General features: G+C 31.4%; 1 protein-coding gene across 1 annotated transcript in view; it reads left to right on the plus strand.

Annotated features, from left to right (window-relative positions):
* LOC106460770 (myosin regulatory light chain 2-like) overlaps window positions 1–17,040 on the plus strand; it is a 26,240-nt gene extending 9,200 nt beyond the window's left edge. Inside the window, exons 3-8 of the mRNA XM_022387786.1 lie at window positions 208–283; window positions 3,623–3,724; window positions 4,335–4,410; window positions 5,012–5,060; window positions 7,321–7,439; window positions 16,800–17,040. Coding sequence (XP_022243494.1) covers window positions 208–283; window positions 3,623–3,724; window positions 4,335–4,410; window positions 5,012–5,060; window positions 7,321–7,434 — 417 coding nt within the window. The 3' untranslated portion in view covers window positions 7,435–7,439; window positions 16,800–17,040. The remainder of the gene's footprint in view (window positions 1–207; window positions 284–3,622; window positions 3,725–4,334; window positions 4,411–5,011; window positions 5,061–7,320; window positions 7,440–16,799) is intronic.
* The last annotated feature ends 307 nt before the right edge of the window (window positions 17,041–17,347 follow it).

A 17,347-nucleotide genomic window follows, 5' to 3' on the forward strand; every position in this document is an offset into this window, starting at 1 on the left:
TATATATATATATACACGATTTTAGTTGTTAAAAAGTTATTGTTCAAAGATTTTATTCAATTATACGAAAATTTCTTACGTTCGTTAGATAGCTAATATATCTTTATGAGATTTAAATAACTGATTATCGTCTTTTAGTAGAGGTAATATTGTGTATTTTTCTAATTTAATATTTTAATACTGTTATTTTGAACGCTGTATTTTCAGGCTTTTCAGCTAATTGACCAAGATAAAGATGGTTTCATTTCAAAGAATGACCTAAGAGCCACATTCGAATCATTAGGTAAGCTTTGCTAACATGTTTAATTTGAAAATTCAAGTTATTGTATGCATTATATTTCTACGTTATTAATCCACAGGTTATTCTCCACAAAACGCATGAACGACATCCCATTTGTTTCATTACTCTGTCAATAAATGTAAGCATTGGACATTTTTAAATACATTTTCATGTTTCCTTGTAGTAAAATATTTATTAACCTGAAGCAATGGTTTCTTTCCGAGGCTACATAAAACCTATTTATACTTGCGAAACCACAAGGAGAATAAGTTACTGTGTATATAGATAGTGTAAAATAAGTTACTAAGCATATAGATAGTGTAGAATAAATTATTATGCATATAAATAAGGTAGAATGAGTTGTTATGTGTATAGATAATATTGAATATGTTGCTGTGTGTATATATAATGTAGAATATGTTAGTATGTGTATAGATAAAGTACAGTAAGTTACTATGTGTATAGAAGATATGATCAACACGCTTTTTCTATTCGCAAAACCACGAGCTACACGAGAGCTATCTGTGTTAGCCGTCCATAATTTTTAGCTGATAGACTAGAGGGACAGCAACTAGTCAACAGTACCCACCGCCAACTATGGAAAAGTGAGAGTTGATCGTCACTCTTTTGACACACTCATGTCCCCAAAGTGCAAATCGCGTTTATTCGATAACGGGACGCGAAGTTTAAAGAGAATGTAATCAATGAATATTTCCTTAAAAAATGATTAGCTAGCTAGGTTAGACTAAAAATGGATGAAATTAAACATGAAAATAGCAGTCCAGGAGAAACATCTAAAATAGAACTTAAGATAAGTTAGGTAACGATAAAAGAAGCCAAAAATAGAATTTGAGAGAATAACTAGAGAAATAAAAGTACATGGACGTACCATGTTGAATAGTAGTATATTTAATAACGCTAAAAATCGGGTTTCAATACCCGCCGTGGGCACAGTACAGATAGCTCATTGTGTTGCTTTGTGCATAATAACATTCAGGATATTCAGTAAAAGAAAAAGAGAAAATAAAATATCACAAGAAAAGAGTTTGGCTTGCGGTAGAAAAGAATAATTCAAAAATATGTTGAATGTACTTGTTAAAACACAAATACATTTGCTCTCCTTCCGTATCAATATACTAAAACATTAAACACAATCTGAAGTTAGGGTGAATATCAATATACACAGTCTGATGTTAGGGTAAATATCAATATACTCAAACATTAAACACAATCTGAAGTTAGGGTGAATATTAATATAATCAAACAAGAAATGTAATATAATATAGGATGAATATCAATATACTCAAACATTAAACACAATCTGAAGTTAGGGTGAATATCAATATACTCAAACATTAAACACAATCTGAAGTTAGGGTGAATATTAATATAATCAAACAAGAAATATAATATAATATAGGATGAATATCAATATACTCAAACATTAAACACAATCTGAAGTTAGGGTGAATATCAATATAATCAAACAAGAAATATAATTGAATATAGAATGAATATCAATATAATCAAGCAATAAATATATTTTAAGATAGGGTGAGTATTAATATAATCAAACAAGAAACACAATGTGGAGATAAAGTGAGTATCAACATAACAAACAAGAAATCCAGTCTAAGATAGGGTGAGTATTAATATAATCAAACAAGAAACACAGTGTGGAGATAATGTGAGTATCAATGTAATAAACATTAAATATCCACAGCTAGAACAGACTAGATAGCAGTGGCGATGCCAGGACTAAGCGAGAGGTGGCGGGCTCCATCCTTGATGTTTTATGCTATTATTAAAAACAAAAACCGGAATTAATGGCTCAGCGTTACGTCCGAGAGCTTATCATTCTAAAAATCAGGTTTTGATGCTCGCAGTAGGCATAGCAGAAACAGCCCATTGTGTAGCTTTGCACTTATCAACAACCAAACAAAAATAGATTTAATGTTAGTGTCTGTATGGTGTGATATCGAGTTATTCAACTAAAGGTTTACAGAGAGTGTGGAATGTTGCATTAAAGAGTACCTGTATTAATAATTATATTATATTTTAAATGGAGTAAATAGTAGTTTCAATATGGTTAACAAGTAAATAATTTTGTTGCTTTTAACAAATTTTCCCTTTACTTTATTCTGTGTTCTACGTTTTTCCAAACACTGTAGAAATAGATTTATTGAAATGTACATTTTTGCAAAATATATAATTAGTTAGGTAACTCAAGTTAAACATAAAACAATCCCTGATTAGATATCTGATTAAACAGCTAAGCGTGAAACTTTACCTAGTGTAGAATGAAAATACCAGTTTAAAATGTCAGTAATATGATAAAACATAAAATATTAGATAGAACAGGGCAGGAAATGCTAGGAAAAGTTGGGTAACCATATCTTTAAATGTTAAAGAAACACATTAATAGTGAAATAACCAAACATAAAAAACTGGCTAGTTAACAATAAACCAAAACTAAATACAACTTGAACAGTTACTTCATCACACATAAGAATCCAATTCAGTGTAGAATGGACAATTTAAAACATGACTAAAATTTGCAGGATAGTTTCAGAAGTGAAATAATAGTTTTAAAAGCAGCGTTTAAGATACGCTGTATAATAGTGAAAGCAAACTAAGGATATATATATATATATACATAACATGTTGAGAAGTGAGATAATCAAACACTACGTTTAATGATAAAACCAAACTAATAAACACTCAGGATAAGTTGAGAAATGAGATAATCAAACACAACTTGTAATGATAAAACCAAACTAATAAACACTCAGGATAAGTTGAGAAATGAGATAATCAAACACGACGTGTAATGATAAAACCAAACTAATAAACAGTCAGAATAAGTTGAGAAGTGAGATAATCAAACACTACGTGTAATGATAAAACCAAACTAATAAACACTCGGGATAAGTTGAGAAATGAGATAATCAAACACGACGTGTAATGATAAAACCAAACTAATAAACACTCAGGATAAGCTCAGAAGTGAGATAATCAAACACTACGTGTAATGATAAAACCAAACTAATAAACACTCAGGATAGATTGAGAAGTGAGATAATCAGACTTAAAAAATCTTTAATAGTAAAATCAAACTAAAAAACCCCAAGACAGGTTGAGAAGTGAGATAATGACATATAACAACATCACCAAGGATAGAACCACACCTTGAAACACTAGATATTAGTTTTACTATATAAAAATGGTTTCGTTATTAAATATAGTAGAAATCTTATACAGTTTTAAACGTTTACTCATGCAATTACTAAATATCTTTAGCAAGTTGATGAATACAGATAACACTGTTCTGTTCATCTTTAGGGAAATCAGTCCAGGACGATGAGTTAGAATCGATGGTAGCTGAAGCTCCGGGGCCAATCAATTTTACTATGTTCTTGACTATCTTCGGAGACAGAATCACCGGTACGCCTTAGTTTTATGTATTGATACATATAAATCATGACTGTATTAAGATACATTTATGATAACGGTGCAAAATGTGTATAAATATCGATATGAGTGCACTGGTCAGAGACGTCTAAAAGATTCGGGGCTCGAGCCCATAGGCGTGGGAATTTTCAGCGTTTTAGTATGATATCGATCACGGTTTTCTATCTTGACTTTTCGATACATCAACTGGGGATTCGGGGTCAAGTAGAATCGGGGCACGGGCCCCGTGTGCCAGTGTCTAGCGACGCCTCTGGCATTGATGTTAGCTGTGATAATTAAGACTTATACAACTGGACATGGGTACATTAACACTGACTGTGTTAACACGTGTACAGATGGACATGGGTACATTAACACTGACTGTGTTAACACGTGTACAAATGGACATGGGTTCACTAATCATAAACATGTTAACATGGGTTCAGGATACTGAATGCATTAACAACAATAAAAACTGATATGATAACTGTGTTAATATATTTAGAAAGTAATTACCACTGTAACATATGAAGACAACTTTCTTACACAGGCCTACTCCTAGTAAACATACTTTGTATAACAAATCAAAGTTACTGTTTTTTAGGAACTGACGACGAAGACGTGATAATAAATGCCTTCAACCAATATGATGAAGGGGAAGGGAAAGTGAAGGAAGAAACGTAAGTAAACCTACAATCTAAATAATCTTAATCTAGATATAAAACAAATTACGCATTGAAACAAACAATGAAAGTTATGCAGCATGAATCTTTCGTAAACAGTAAGTAAAACCACATATATATATGTATATCTACTACCACACGATGAATGTATGTGAGATACCCTGAAAGAGAAAGGTGTACATTACATTATATCACAATCAGTGTGACACGCTTGAAAAACGTGTTTGTGCGGTATCAACGACGAACGAATTTCGCAATTATTTCAAGAAAAGTGAAGTTAGGCTTCGAATCAACATGGTAGTTCAGTTTTTAGTCACAATTCAATTATTTATTACTGCAATATTAAACGTGATTCATTAATTACAATCAAATAGGACTGTCTTTAAAGCATAAATGTATTAGGCTGCAAATATTCACATTAAGAACAAGTACAATGACTCTGTTTTATTTCTTACACTTGAATGTTATTTTTCTATGTGCAGTGTTTAAAAAGATTTCTACTGATATACTGATGCTAAATTTATGCTTAATATTCTAGAATAATTAGATTTGCACTAAATGTTCTCCGTTTTCAAATATATGATTAATTTTCTCTTAGACTTAGGCATGCATTGATGACGTGGGGTGAGAAGTTTAGCAACGAAGAGGTATGTATTAATTAATTCACCTTAAGAATATTGTACTCTTGTAGTGTTAGTTAATAAGTGTGAAAATATTGTAGTGTGAATTGTAGATATAGTCGAGTCCTGAAACGTTATTTAATAAAATATTCGAATATGACAGCAGCTTCGTGGAACAATACTGATGTTGGCAGTGTTAGCTAGCTAATCAGCTAAGGTTATTTTGAGGTTTGAAAATATTAGTTGATTAATTGTAGGAAAAGTTTACTTAATATGATGTTAGGTGATGAATCCTGAAAAGTATGACACAAACAATTTCAATAATAAAGTTGTAGAAAACACCAACAGAACAGCCCCACTTAACGAATAACAAAATCAATAGTGTCTAATAGTTATAGTTAATAAATTTCAGAAACTTTCATATTTGACAGTGTTGAGTCATGATTTGTAGTCTGACTGTCTTGATTGATAAATTGTAATAACCTTTATGTTTAAGAGTGTTGGTTAATGATTTGCAGTATAACAGTATTGGTTGATAAGTTCTAATAACCTTTACGTTTAACAGTGTTGGTTAATGATTTGTAGTCTGACAGTGTTGGTTGATAAGTTGTAGAAACATTTGAGTATTAATAGGAATGAAATTCTGCTTGTACTAAATGGAACTTATTATCAGTTTTTTTGAGAATTCCGAATGGAGTACCATTTTGAAACGTTGATTAACTTAATTTTCTTTGAAACAACGATCTGTTGAAACATTATAATCTAACAATATATTGATTATGGATTTGTAAACTATCCAAATCTAACAGTTATAGTGTTAATATATTATTAAAAAAAACATTTGACAGTGATCAATTGCTTAAAGATTTCCGAAAATTTAAAAGACATGCTTGTATGTTTATTTATACCTAAATTTATTCCAAAAAATTTCTGGTACCAGAGGCGTCGCTAGGTGCTTAAAAGAATCGGGGTTCGGGCCCATAGGCGCGAAAATTTTCGGCGTTTCAGTATGATATCAAACGTGATTTTCTATTCTGATTTTCAAGATACCAACTGGGTATTCGGGGCACTGTCAAATAGAATCGGTGCACGGGCTCCGTGTACCAGCGACACTCTGCCAGATACGTTTATTCAACGCCAGTGGTAGGCATGATATTGTTACGTCTCTGGTCGTTTGTTAATTTCCCGTATAAATTATTTCCGAAGAACTTCAGTGATATAAGTCCTTTCTTAAATAAAACTAGTTTATTCTTTCTCAATACAACTTTGCAATACACTTAATTTCCACAGTCACTTTCACTTGAACACACGCTATAATTCTCAACGATTCACGCACTTTACTTACGGTCACTACCGCTCACTTGAATCGATTATCGGTCTCTATATCTTCCTATCTGCCATTATATATGCCGTCCCTCTTTTTCTCCGCTTTATTTGCCGGGCTTATATACAAAAATAGAGGGCGTCTGGCAAACACTAGAGTTGCCAGGAACAGTCATGATCCTTCTAGAAACGCATGACGTGTTACCAGAGTCACGTGACTTCCGCTGTCGTAACAATATATTTACGAAGAGCTTCACAAATGCAACGCATATCCAGTCCAGCCTAATTTATGGTACGATATCTTGCAAGTGTTGCACAAACAGTAAGAAAATTACAAGAACTTTTTTTCTATTTTTTGGCCTATTTCCAGGTACATGATGCTTCTTTTATCACTGTTTCAAACAATCGAAGCTTTCTTAGTCAACCAAAACATGAGATATTTATGGAGTACAATTTATACTCAGAATGTTACGTATCTGCCTGTTTGTTAATTTCCGGTATAAATTCTTTCCGAGGAACTTCAGCGATACAAGTCCCTTCTTGATTAAAAGTAGTTTATTCTTTCTGGGTACGACTTTGTAATACACAGAATTTCTACAGTCACTGTAAACTTAACAACCTTTATAACACATGCTATAAATCACAGTGATTCACACACTTTACTTAGGGTGCGTACTGTTCGCTTGACTCAATTATTTATCTCTTCCATCTATCTATCTCTGCCCTTGCGCTGGTTTTTCTCGCCAGGCTTAGAAACTCCAGCGCGCATGCTCCCAGCGTCATGCGACTTCCGCTGTCGTAACAATATTTATATGATTAAAACAAGAAGTTTAATTATAAATAAAAAATATAATTAACTATAGAGTTTTAGAATCAGGAAAGGTAAATACAACATAAATATAAAATTATTTATATGTTATTTCCTTTAAACATTCCTTTATATGTTATTTCCTTTCGATCGTAGGCTAATGACGCCTTAAATGAAGCTCCAGTTGACCATGAAGGCATGATTGACCTGAAAAAATTTGCCCAAGTTCTTACTAGAGGCGTGGAGGAGGAAGAAGAGGCTGGAGCTTAATTTTGGTAAGTAAAAGTAATTCCAATTTCTATTTTTATTATATTTATTCACAATCTTTAATAAACTTGATCTATGAACTATTATTTAATGTTATAGGCTCATTAATGTTTGGTGTTTAGCCTAAAGTTACACAATAGGCTATATGATCTCTGTCCACTGCGGGAATCGAGTCTTATTCATTTACGATCTTTTTGTTGTTGTTTTTATTCATATAAGAGCAACAGTATGAAATCATGTAACTTTCTCAAAACTAATTTTTTTGTCAATCGATTATTCTCAGCTTTATAATTCATTAACAATCATAAAAAAGAATCCATAATAAATGAGTACAAGTGACAACAAAAGAAACATATATTCTCTCTAAGGACGCGCCTGTTTGTAAATAAGTACCTGTGATAGATTCCTACATTACGTATTGTGAAAGACAAGTAACCATAATAAAAATATTACTGATTTTATATAGCAGGCTTACGTCATAAAATAAGATATCAACCATATTTTAAAGTGACTGTATATGCATTTTTAAAAATACCTTAAACAATTTTATCCGTCATGAAACGTCACTTATAATAATCTTATATCTGTTTTTATTTATGAAAACGTAACTTCGGGTTCTTTGAATTTGACACAAATTTCATATTATTTCTGTATACATGCGATAATTTTACATTATCTCCAGGAGTTAGTAAGGAAAAACAGAAACACCCAGTAGAAATGGTTTGATAACACATGCTTCCACTTATGACTGTTAAAACTCCTTCAATTCGTTATAGTAAGATATGTGCAATTGATATTAATCTGATCAAAGGAAACAATTACGTAAATAAACCCAGTAACGAAAATCGTTAATTAAATATACTATTCTTACTTATATAGATTAGAAAGCATTGTTTCATCAGTTGGATACCCTCACTAATAGGTTATTTCAGCCGTAATCCCAATTATAATACACAAGGTTTGGTCAGCTTAGGAGGTTTAGATTAGTCCTAAATCCATATACTAAGCTAGTATATGAAACTAGTCTTTATGATTAAAAATATTAAAAATAGATATATTAAACATCCTCAACAATGCTGTTAATGAAAGTAGCGTTAAAGAAAGAATAGATTATATCTTACACACCAAATACAAACATTCTGGTTTGCTTCATGCGCTGTCATAAATTATGTTTCTTGAAGAACTTAATATAAGTATACGCAAATTTTTATATAATCCTGCATAACAATCTTCTGTTAACCGTGGAAAACCCATAAACAGCTCTGACAGTGTAATTTTAGAACAACTTGACATTTGAATATCAAATAAATTACTATAACACAAGTTACTGTTTAACTATAGAGTTAAGTAGTAGGACTGTATAGATATTACAGCAAAAAAATATATTTATCTAGAAAATAACAATAATTATTCTAATTAACAAATTAGATAAATAACAGAACCATAGAATAAATTATAAAAATATTGATACTCTAATTAAAATATAAGCAAATTGATTATAAAAGAAGAAGAGTAACATGCTAACCATGCAATTAATCCGACTTTAACTAACTCCTGTCACTTTACATCACACGTGGAGGGGCGAGCTGTAAACAATAGAGTAAAATTCTGAATAGCAGCTGAAAAGTATAATTGATAAGATTAGAAAAAACGCACAATAATAAGACGTAGAGAAGGAAGTAACAACAATGGTAAGTGTAGAAATTAATTGGCTGAAACAAATGTAACATAATAAATTAAGTATTGTTATTCCATATAAGGAACTTTAAAATCCTGTTAAATAACACACCAAAATTACATTTAAAACACAAAAGGTTAACACAATTTTAGTAAAACCACAAGGTAAAAAAACCTGCCAAACGTTTAGTTACAATCTATTGTTCTTCTTAGTGGCTACTGTATGTTGTGATACATCGTAGGTGATTAAATACAATTACGGTAGTAATACATGGTATTCTATTAATGAAATTATACTGGTGCTTATGTTCATGTAATTATTGTCACCTAGCATAGGCCACGACTCATGGAAAATGCGTTGAAATTTATTAATGGGTTTTGTTATAACTTTATTGTTTTTAAAATGTGGAATGTGATTTTGTGCTGAGCCTGCAGCATCGATCTGGCAGAAGTTAACATCATTTCTGTGTTCGTTAGTAAGAGTATTTAATGTTCAGACTGTCTCACCACAAAACATAACATATTTCGTGGTGAATTTTATATACACAAGTTATTTTTTCTGGTTGGATGGGATCTTTTGGATGGACTAAGGTATAGCTTAAAGTTGTACAAGGTTGATAAACAGTTCTAACATTAATTTTATTTTTGAGTCTTTTAAGAGGACAGATAATCCTTTATTGTAAGGGATCAGTGTAGTGGTAGTAGGTTTAATTTAGAATAAAATATATTTTGTTTTGTTTCAATAAAGTTGTTGAAGTACCCATTATCTTCAAAACTTTTATGATATGCTGATTTTCTTTAACTTGATCTAATACATTTTGAATAAAGATCTAGAGATTTTGTCATTAACGTTTTGATAACCATAGCTTGGTGGGAAGTAGGGTGATGGGGACTAAAACCAAGGCAGGAAGTTGTTCAAGACATGCTTGGGCAGCTATTCATCATGATGGAAAACTGCTCTTCATATCCTCCAGGGAAGCATCGATGACGCCACCTACAGGCATCACGTGGAGACGATATTTCTGCCATATGCTAGGACAAGGTTTTGCAATAATTTTGTGTTCTGGGATAACAGTGCCACTGCCCACAGTGCGCGTATTGTACAGGATTATCTCGACCAGGAGGACGATACAAGATTGCCATGGATAGCAAAGTCTCCAGAGTGTAATCACATTGAGAACTGTTGGGCAGAACTAAGCCAAAAAATTGCTAACCACGACCCTAAACTAGCTACTGTAGCTGAGTTGCAGTGCCTTATAGTTACAAGTTGGAAGTAAATCACGGTTGATTACATCAATAACCTCATCGACAGCACGCCACGTCACCTTGCGGAATTTATTAGAGTACGAGGAGGACCAACCAAATACTCAATATTTAATATGAACTGATATAAGGTTACAGACGCTACTTATAATAATTTGATGTTACATTTTGTAATTATATATGTTTTAGTAAGTTTTTGTTATGATATGTGAAATGCTGAATTACACATCTTTCTACAGGTATCTGATAAAATTATTTACTGTTCTAATAAATCGTTCATGATGACCTTAGTACCTGTCTCATTATACAAATTACATATGTAGTTGTTTAATATAATATGCATTTCTCAGTTTGACAGCGCTAAGTGTATTTTGTATTCCATCTTAATAATAATGACTTTATTTGTCACAAAATATGCGTAACTTTTTGGCCAGGATTGTAGTTTTTCTTGGGATTCTTTTCTTCTGTGAATTGAATGCGATTATTCAGACTACTGAGGTGACCCCGAAACTTTTCTCAGAGGTTTTCATCCAGAATGGTGAAAATATCATCCACATTTGGTCTAAAGCTTTTAATTGTGAGGGCGAATGTCTCCAAGCCTTTGATTTATAAAGTCTCCACAGCTAAATCTACTGCAATTATGACTTGTGTACGGAAGCACGTTATGTTGATATAATAGTAAATTGACAAACACCGATTTATAAGCATAATGAAAATTATTCTATGTATAGAACATACTCTGTATTTAAACATAACATTGGCCTTCTTCTTCATACCATTTAACTCATCGTTAGTCAACTTACGAAAGCGCTACGATCGTTGGCGATCCCATAGCTATACCATGGATTTGTTGGCAAACTGCCTATTGTATTTTTAATAGTGTACAAATCTCATATAGTGAGATTGACGTCCATTGAGTTAAAGTCTTTGTCTTCGACCAGTCTCGCTTTCACAACTTCTTAGGCCAGTTTGGTGGGTATTGATATGAACAGGCTTACGACATCAAACGATACTATTTCTTCATTTTCAACGCCCAGCAGCCACTGAGGAAGACTGTGTCGAAATGTTTTTTTAGGTTTTTTAAACAGTTGGTTTTAATGAAACTATTTTTACCTTCTATGTTTTAAAGCTAATTTTGCTTGGAGTATCAGTAAAATGGTTGTTAATGTTACTCATTCAAACATTTATGGCTCTTTGCTTTATCATGGGAACTTTTATGCAGTTTGCATTAACTATAGTAAGAGCTTAAATTAACGAAAAGTAAAACTCATGTGGTCGCCATACTACAGTTTGGATCATCATTATTACCTTAATATGTTTTTACTTAAAGTGTAGAAGTGAAAGTTTTGAAAAGATTGTGATCTTCTGTGAAACTATTAATCTCATAATTGATAGTAAGAAGATTGTTGAATTTTCGCAAAATTGCAAAAATCTAATATTCACAATGCGGAAAGAGAATCCTCGTTTGTGAAAATTGAGAATGCGTTTATAAGCTCTGTCCATAAAATCATGTAATGTTGAACACATTTTATTGAAGCTAATAAGTTATAAGTAGTAAGTATTATAACTTATTTGGAATATTCATATTCGGAAATGGAAAGTTAATAACTTTGAAGTTAAAAATGTCTAATTCATTAATAACTTTAAACGTAAATACTGATGTTTAAGTCTCGGTAATGTGGTTTGGTACTCATGAGTGTGAATGTTATTGTATGAACTTGTTCGATTGTGTCAAGAACACTTTCATAATTCAGTAAACGAATATCACCAACATATCTACAAGTGCGACTATTGTGTAAAGATTTATTATAGTCTTACTCACAAACTAGTAACTTATACTGTATGTTGAAGTTATCTCCCATAGGTATTTCTTGTATTTGTTGAAAGGCTTGTTGGCCGAATTGCACCAATATGTCTGTTATAAGGTTAAAAAAGTACATGGCTTGTAAGAGTTCGCTTATGTGAAACAATAATAATTCGTACAAGTAACGTTATCATATGATAGAAACATCTGTGCTTATTAACACAAGGCTTTAATTTTCCATATTTTTTTAAATCTTCAAATTGAAAAACTAATTTTATCAACAGGAAGACAAGTGTAAAGATTACTAAAATCAAAAGTTTCTGTTGTTTTAGCCTCAGTCTTTAATTTTATCTTTTTATTCAACGAAATTACCGAATATAATGAACAAATGAATACCGATTCTGTCTTTGATAATATTACAAGCTTTTCTTAACCCCCAGTGGCACAGCGGTATGTCTGCGGACTTACAACGCTAGAAACCGGGTTTCTATACGTGGTGGGCAGAGCACAGATAGCCAATTGTGTAGCTTTGTGCTTAATTACAAACAAACAAACAAGATTTACTTAAGTGATATTTAATGTATTTCAGACCATTACCTACTAGACTTGAAAAATCCTTAGTCCTAGAGTTTTTAGCACCGGTAATAAACCAAGTTCCAAAAATGTATGCTTTGGGATTAGTCTCAATTTCTCGAGGATACAAGTTGATATAAAATACGGCGGTCTCGTTCACTCGTGAATATCTTTGGAACACTGTTAAATTACCTGGTTCGACGAATGGAATTATAATCATGCTAAAAAGCATTCATATTGTTTATCTTTAAAAGCCAAGAAGGTATACAACTTGGGTCACTAAACCACCGATTAATCGTCCTCTTTGAAATTCATTTAAGTCTAGGGTGACATGTATCCTTTTTAACCTCATGCCTTCCGTCCGGTAGGCGATCTGAGTATGTTGATATTGTCTGGCATTTTACTTAGAAATATAAGAATGAAGCTATATATATATATAAATAATTTCTTTTTAATATTTTTTTTGCTAAACAATGTTTCAGTATAAAATAATTTAAATACATAAATCGTGCGCGAATTCTAAGTTCATCCCCTAATTTTCTGAAAGTATTAAAAATTTAAATATATATACGAAAGACGCCATCTTGCGTACTTTGTTAAGATGGCAAAATATGTTTCAATAATAAAACTAAAATTTCCTTTAGCCCCCCAGTGACATAGCGGTATCTATGTGGACTTACAACGCTAGAATCCGGGTTTTGATACCCGTAGTGGGCAGAGCACAGATAGCCCATTGTGTAACTTTGTACTTAATTGCAAACAAACAAATATATTTCCCTTAAACAAATCATGTTTAAGTGATTTCAGTGTTTTCTTATCTAACTTGAATTTATCGAAATTTATAGGAGAGGAAGAGGTAAAAATATACTCCCGCCTGTATTAACACTAAAAATTAATAAATGAACTCAATAAAGTATTACAAATCTTATCTATTTCTAAAAACACTCTCAGACATGACCCGGCATGGCCAGGTTGTTAGGGAGCTTCACTGTGGGTCGCGGGTTCGAATTCCTGTTCCACCAAATATGCTTGCCCTTTCAGCCGTGGAGGCGTTATAGCGTTGCGGTCAATCCTATTATTCGTTGGTAAAAGAGTTGGCGGTGGGTGGTGATGGCCTTCCCTCTAGTCTTACACTGCTAAATTGCGCATATAGCCCTCGTGTAGCTTTGCACGAATTTCAAAACAAACATTATTTTATGTTATATTTAATTTTATTATCCTATATTGGTATTTTATTTGTGTTTATAATAAGAAGTTATTAAAAATTCTATTACTATAATGTCGAAATATAATAGAACTGCCTTCCAAGAGGTTTGGTAAAGTATACTTACATTGTAAAAGAAAACGTTATTGGAACGTTTTACCTATTGTTATTTTTGACGAAGATTTTTGTATAATGAAAAGTGCACATAAAGAAGAACATATAATTTTTATTATGTTGTTGAGGTATTTTTTTAGCGCAAAGGTAAATCATGAGCTATCTGCGCTCTGTCCATCGCATGAAATCGAACCCCGAATTTTAGCATTGTAAGTTCGGAAATTTTCTGGGGACTATAAATATTAATCTGTAATATTTGTGAAAATTATCTCAGAGTAATAATTTCCTCCTTTCTTATCGATATTAAATATCATACTTAGTTATTTGACTTATTAAATCTTACAATAGTTACATTCATATAAAACATGAAGGAAAATTTTCAAATACCGTACCATATGTTTGTAAAGTTATGTAATTTTAAAACATGCTTATGTCTTAGTTACATAGAAATTAATTTTGTTGTGGAACATCACGTATGCTTTAACTACTGTGTCATCTTCTTGAAATAAATGCATTATTTTTGAATTACAAAAGACAAAAAGATATGAAAGTAATTTCTGAATTTAATATATTGAGAATTATTTACCTAAAAATATAACATATAATAAACTGCCCTGACGTCCCAATTCATTTAACATTCTACATTTGACATCACAACGATTCATTCATTACCTTATTAATATGAAATATTCATAAATTCTATGGTATATCATAATGTGTTACATGTGTACATTCATTTAATATATTAATATAGTCATCATTTTTCCATAAAACACATGACAATTCTACAAAATGCCATCTAAGCCTGTGTGATTACATTTATTTGATGTAATAACACGTTCATTCATTTAGTTGTGATAATTGTAATTCTTCTTTTTTACAGTATACATTACATCTCTTGAAAGTAATGAAAATTCAATAGTTACTTATATCAAAGCTGAGCAATTTCTATAAATTATCACTAAGTTTTGTAAAATAAATCATAGTATAGGATATTATTTTATTTTATGTCTGGGTTTATCTGATATAATTAAAATATAATTCATTACTTAAATACGAAAAATAAATGCTATAGAATACTCTAACATTTATCCGGTGTAAGAACGTTTAGTGCTTCACAAAGTTGGTTTGAACAAGTTATAAATATGTTAATTAATTTGAAATCAGAACTACATTTTATTGTGTTTTTATCAATCCATTCTTTGAAAAATATTTCAAGCTATAGATGTTCAATGTATCTCATTTTTATCTATCAAAGCAGAGAAAACTTCGAGGATCGTCAAGTCAAGCATTGTGTCAAGTCACATAATTCTATGGACAAGCGGTAATGACTGTCATGCCAAAGTATGTTCAAATGAAAAGAATCCCCACTGCCCTCCAGTTGTCATTGTCCACAATCCCGCATACCCTCTTGCTTTATCCATACCAAGATTGGCACTTGATTTGAACAACCACAATGTATACTGTTAAAAAATAAAGTTCACCACTCACCTTCGGTTAACATCCCATCCCTTCCTCATTTTACTTGTGTCAGTATTGGCCTTCCGATTTCTGAAAACCAATTAGGAAAATATATGTTGTTCTCACTCTCCTGCATCCTTTGATACCTCCAAGCTGCTTATTTTCACATATTTCATTAATTGAGTCAAAAAATTGTTTTTTGGTCTCACACAGTTTTGTTTTTTGTTATTTTTTTTAGGTCTATTTTGCCCAAAACCCTTTTCGTTTTTGGACGCAGAAGTCTTGTTCAAAAAGTAATTTTCCCCTGTGCCTAATTTTCCTTGAAATAAGTTTCCTTGACATACCTGAATCGAATGCTTCGTGGACATTTACTAGCAAAAAAGTAATCTCGGAAAGTGCAATGTTTCTTTTAAACTTTATCACGATGAGGCATTAATATATTGAGTTTTTATTTGTTTTAGTTCACATCAAGTGAGATATTATACATTTATAATTATTACCATTGTTATACGAATCTGTTACTGCATTAAATGTCAGTAAGAATTCCTCTTATAGAATATATTGTATATAACAATATAGAAAATTAATAGAACAAATAAGGAAGAAATTTTCGGGTAATTAACGAAAAATTAATACGTTTTTAGTGCAAAACTATCTCACTTATTACAAGAAAGGTAGTTACAACAGTTAGGTTTTAGCAAAAATATTGTATTCATTTTGAATTTTAGGTTCCATCACAAGAATATATCCTGAAACACTGGATTATGAAAATTTATAGAATAAGCATTTAAATTAAGGTTAATGTTTTATTTTGTTTATTGTAAAATTAATTTCAAATGGGATTACAGTCGTTACTACATTCTAGTCATAAGTTTTTGTAATAACATAGCATGTACTTTAAATATATATAGTTTAGTAGATATAAACGGTTTTCTCTGCAATGGGTCTATCATAAGTTGCATCTTTATAATAAAATAACTTTTAGTTCTTAAATGTCACTGTTTATTTCTTCTATTTTCTACAACCTCATATATAAAACTGCTTTGTTTTGAAGTGAGTTTGCCGGTGTGTTGTATAAATGATAAACATTATACATCTTATTGTGAAGTATCACACAAACTATCCAGATAAGACTGTTTTTGCTTTAATTTACCAATGCTTTTCAAAAGTCAAGGGCTTTCAGTTGTGTCAATGTTATAGAGAATTTTGTTTACACATTGTAGCGCAACCTATATTTGAACCTCAAAAATACTACTATCATTTCTGTTTCAGGGGTTAAGCAGATAAGGTTCGGAGAAGACGAAGCTACGCTTCAGTAGACTATTTCATAGCTAACTGTGATTCTATACATCAGGCTAAAGCCATATCTGAGGAACATTCTAAAGCCAGATGTACTATTGCTGACGTGTGTTGTATCTAGCTTCATTGACTTTTAGTTGCTGGTCTTACAATAGTCCGTTTCTTTGGACATATATGTAGTTTTAATAAAGGAAACTATAGCATTTTAAAATGATTTTTGTGTTTGTTTTCTATTCATAAGGTCCTTTATTATCTGTTTATAGTTCATGTAATTTTTTTCTAAGGTTAAAAAAAACAACAAACAGTAATTCAATAGTCTTATAATAGTTCTTATTTAGAAATGCTATAAAAATGATAGTACAAATAATAAATTCTTTACTTCTGTAATATGAAGAACACAAAATTAATTGGCATTTTTACTTGTTTTAAATATTTTTTTAATCCATTTATCGCCAGTTTCTTAAATTGGAAACTTTAGATCGTTATGCGACTTTGAATCGATGAATAGAAGTATTATTAAA

Source organism: Limulus polyphemus, unplaced genomic scaffold, assembly GCF_000517525.1.
Source record: "Limulus polyphemus unplaced genomic scaffold, Limulus_polyphemus-2.1.2 Scaffold35, whole genome shotgun sequence".
Classification (NCBI taxonomy): domain Eukaryota; kingdom Metazoa; phylum Arthropoda; class Merostomata; order Xiphosura; family Limulidae; genus Limulus; species Limulus polyphemus.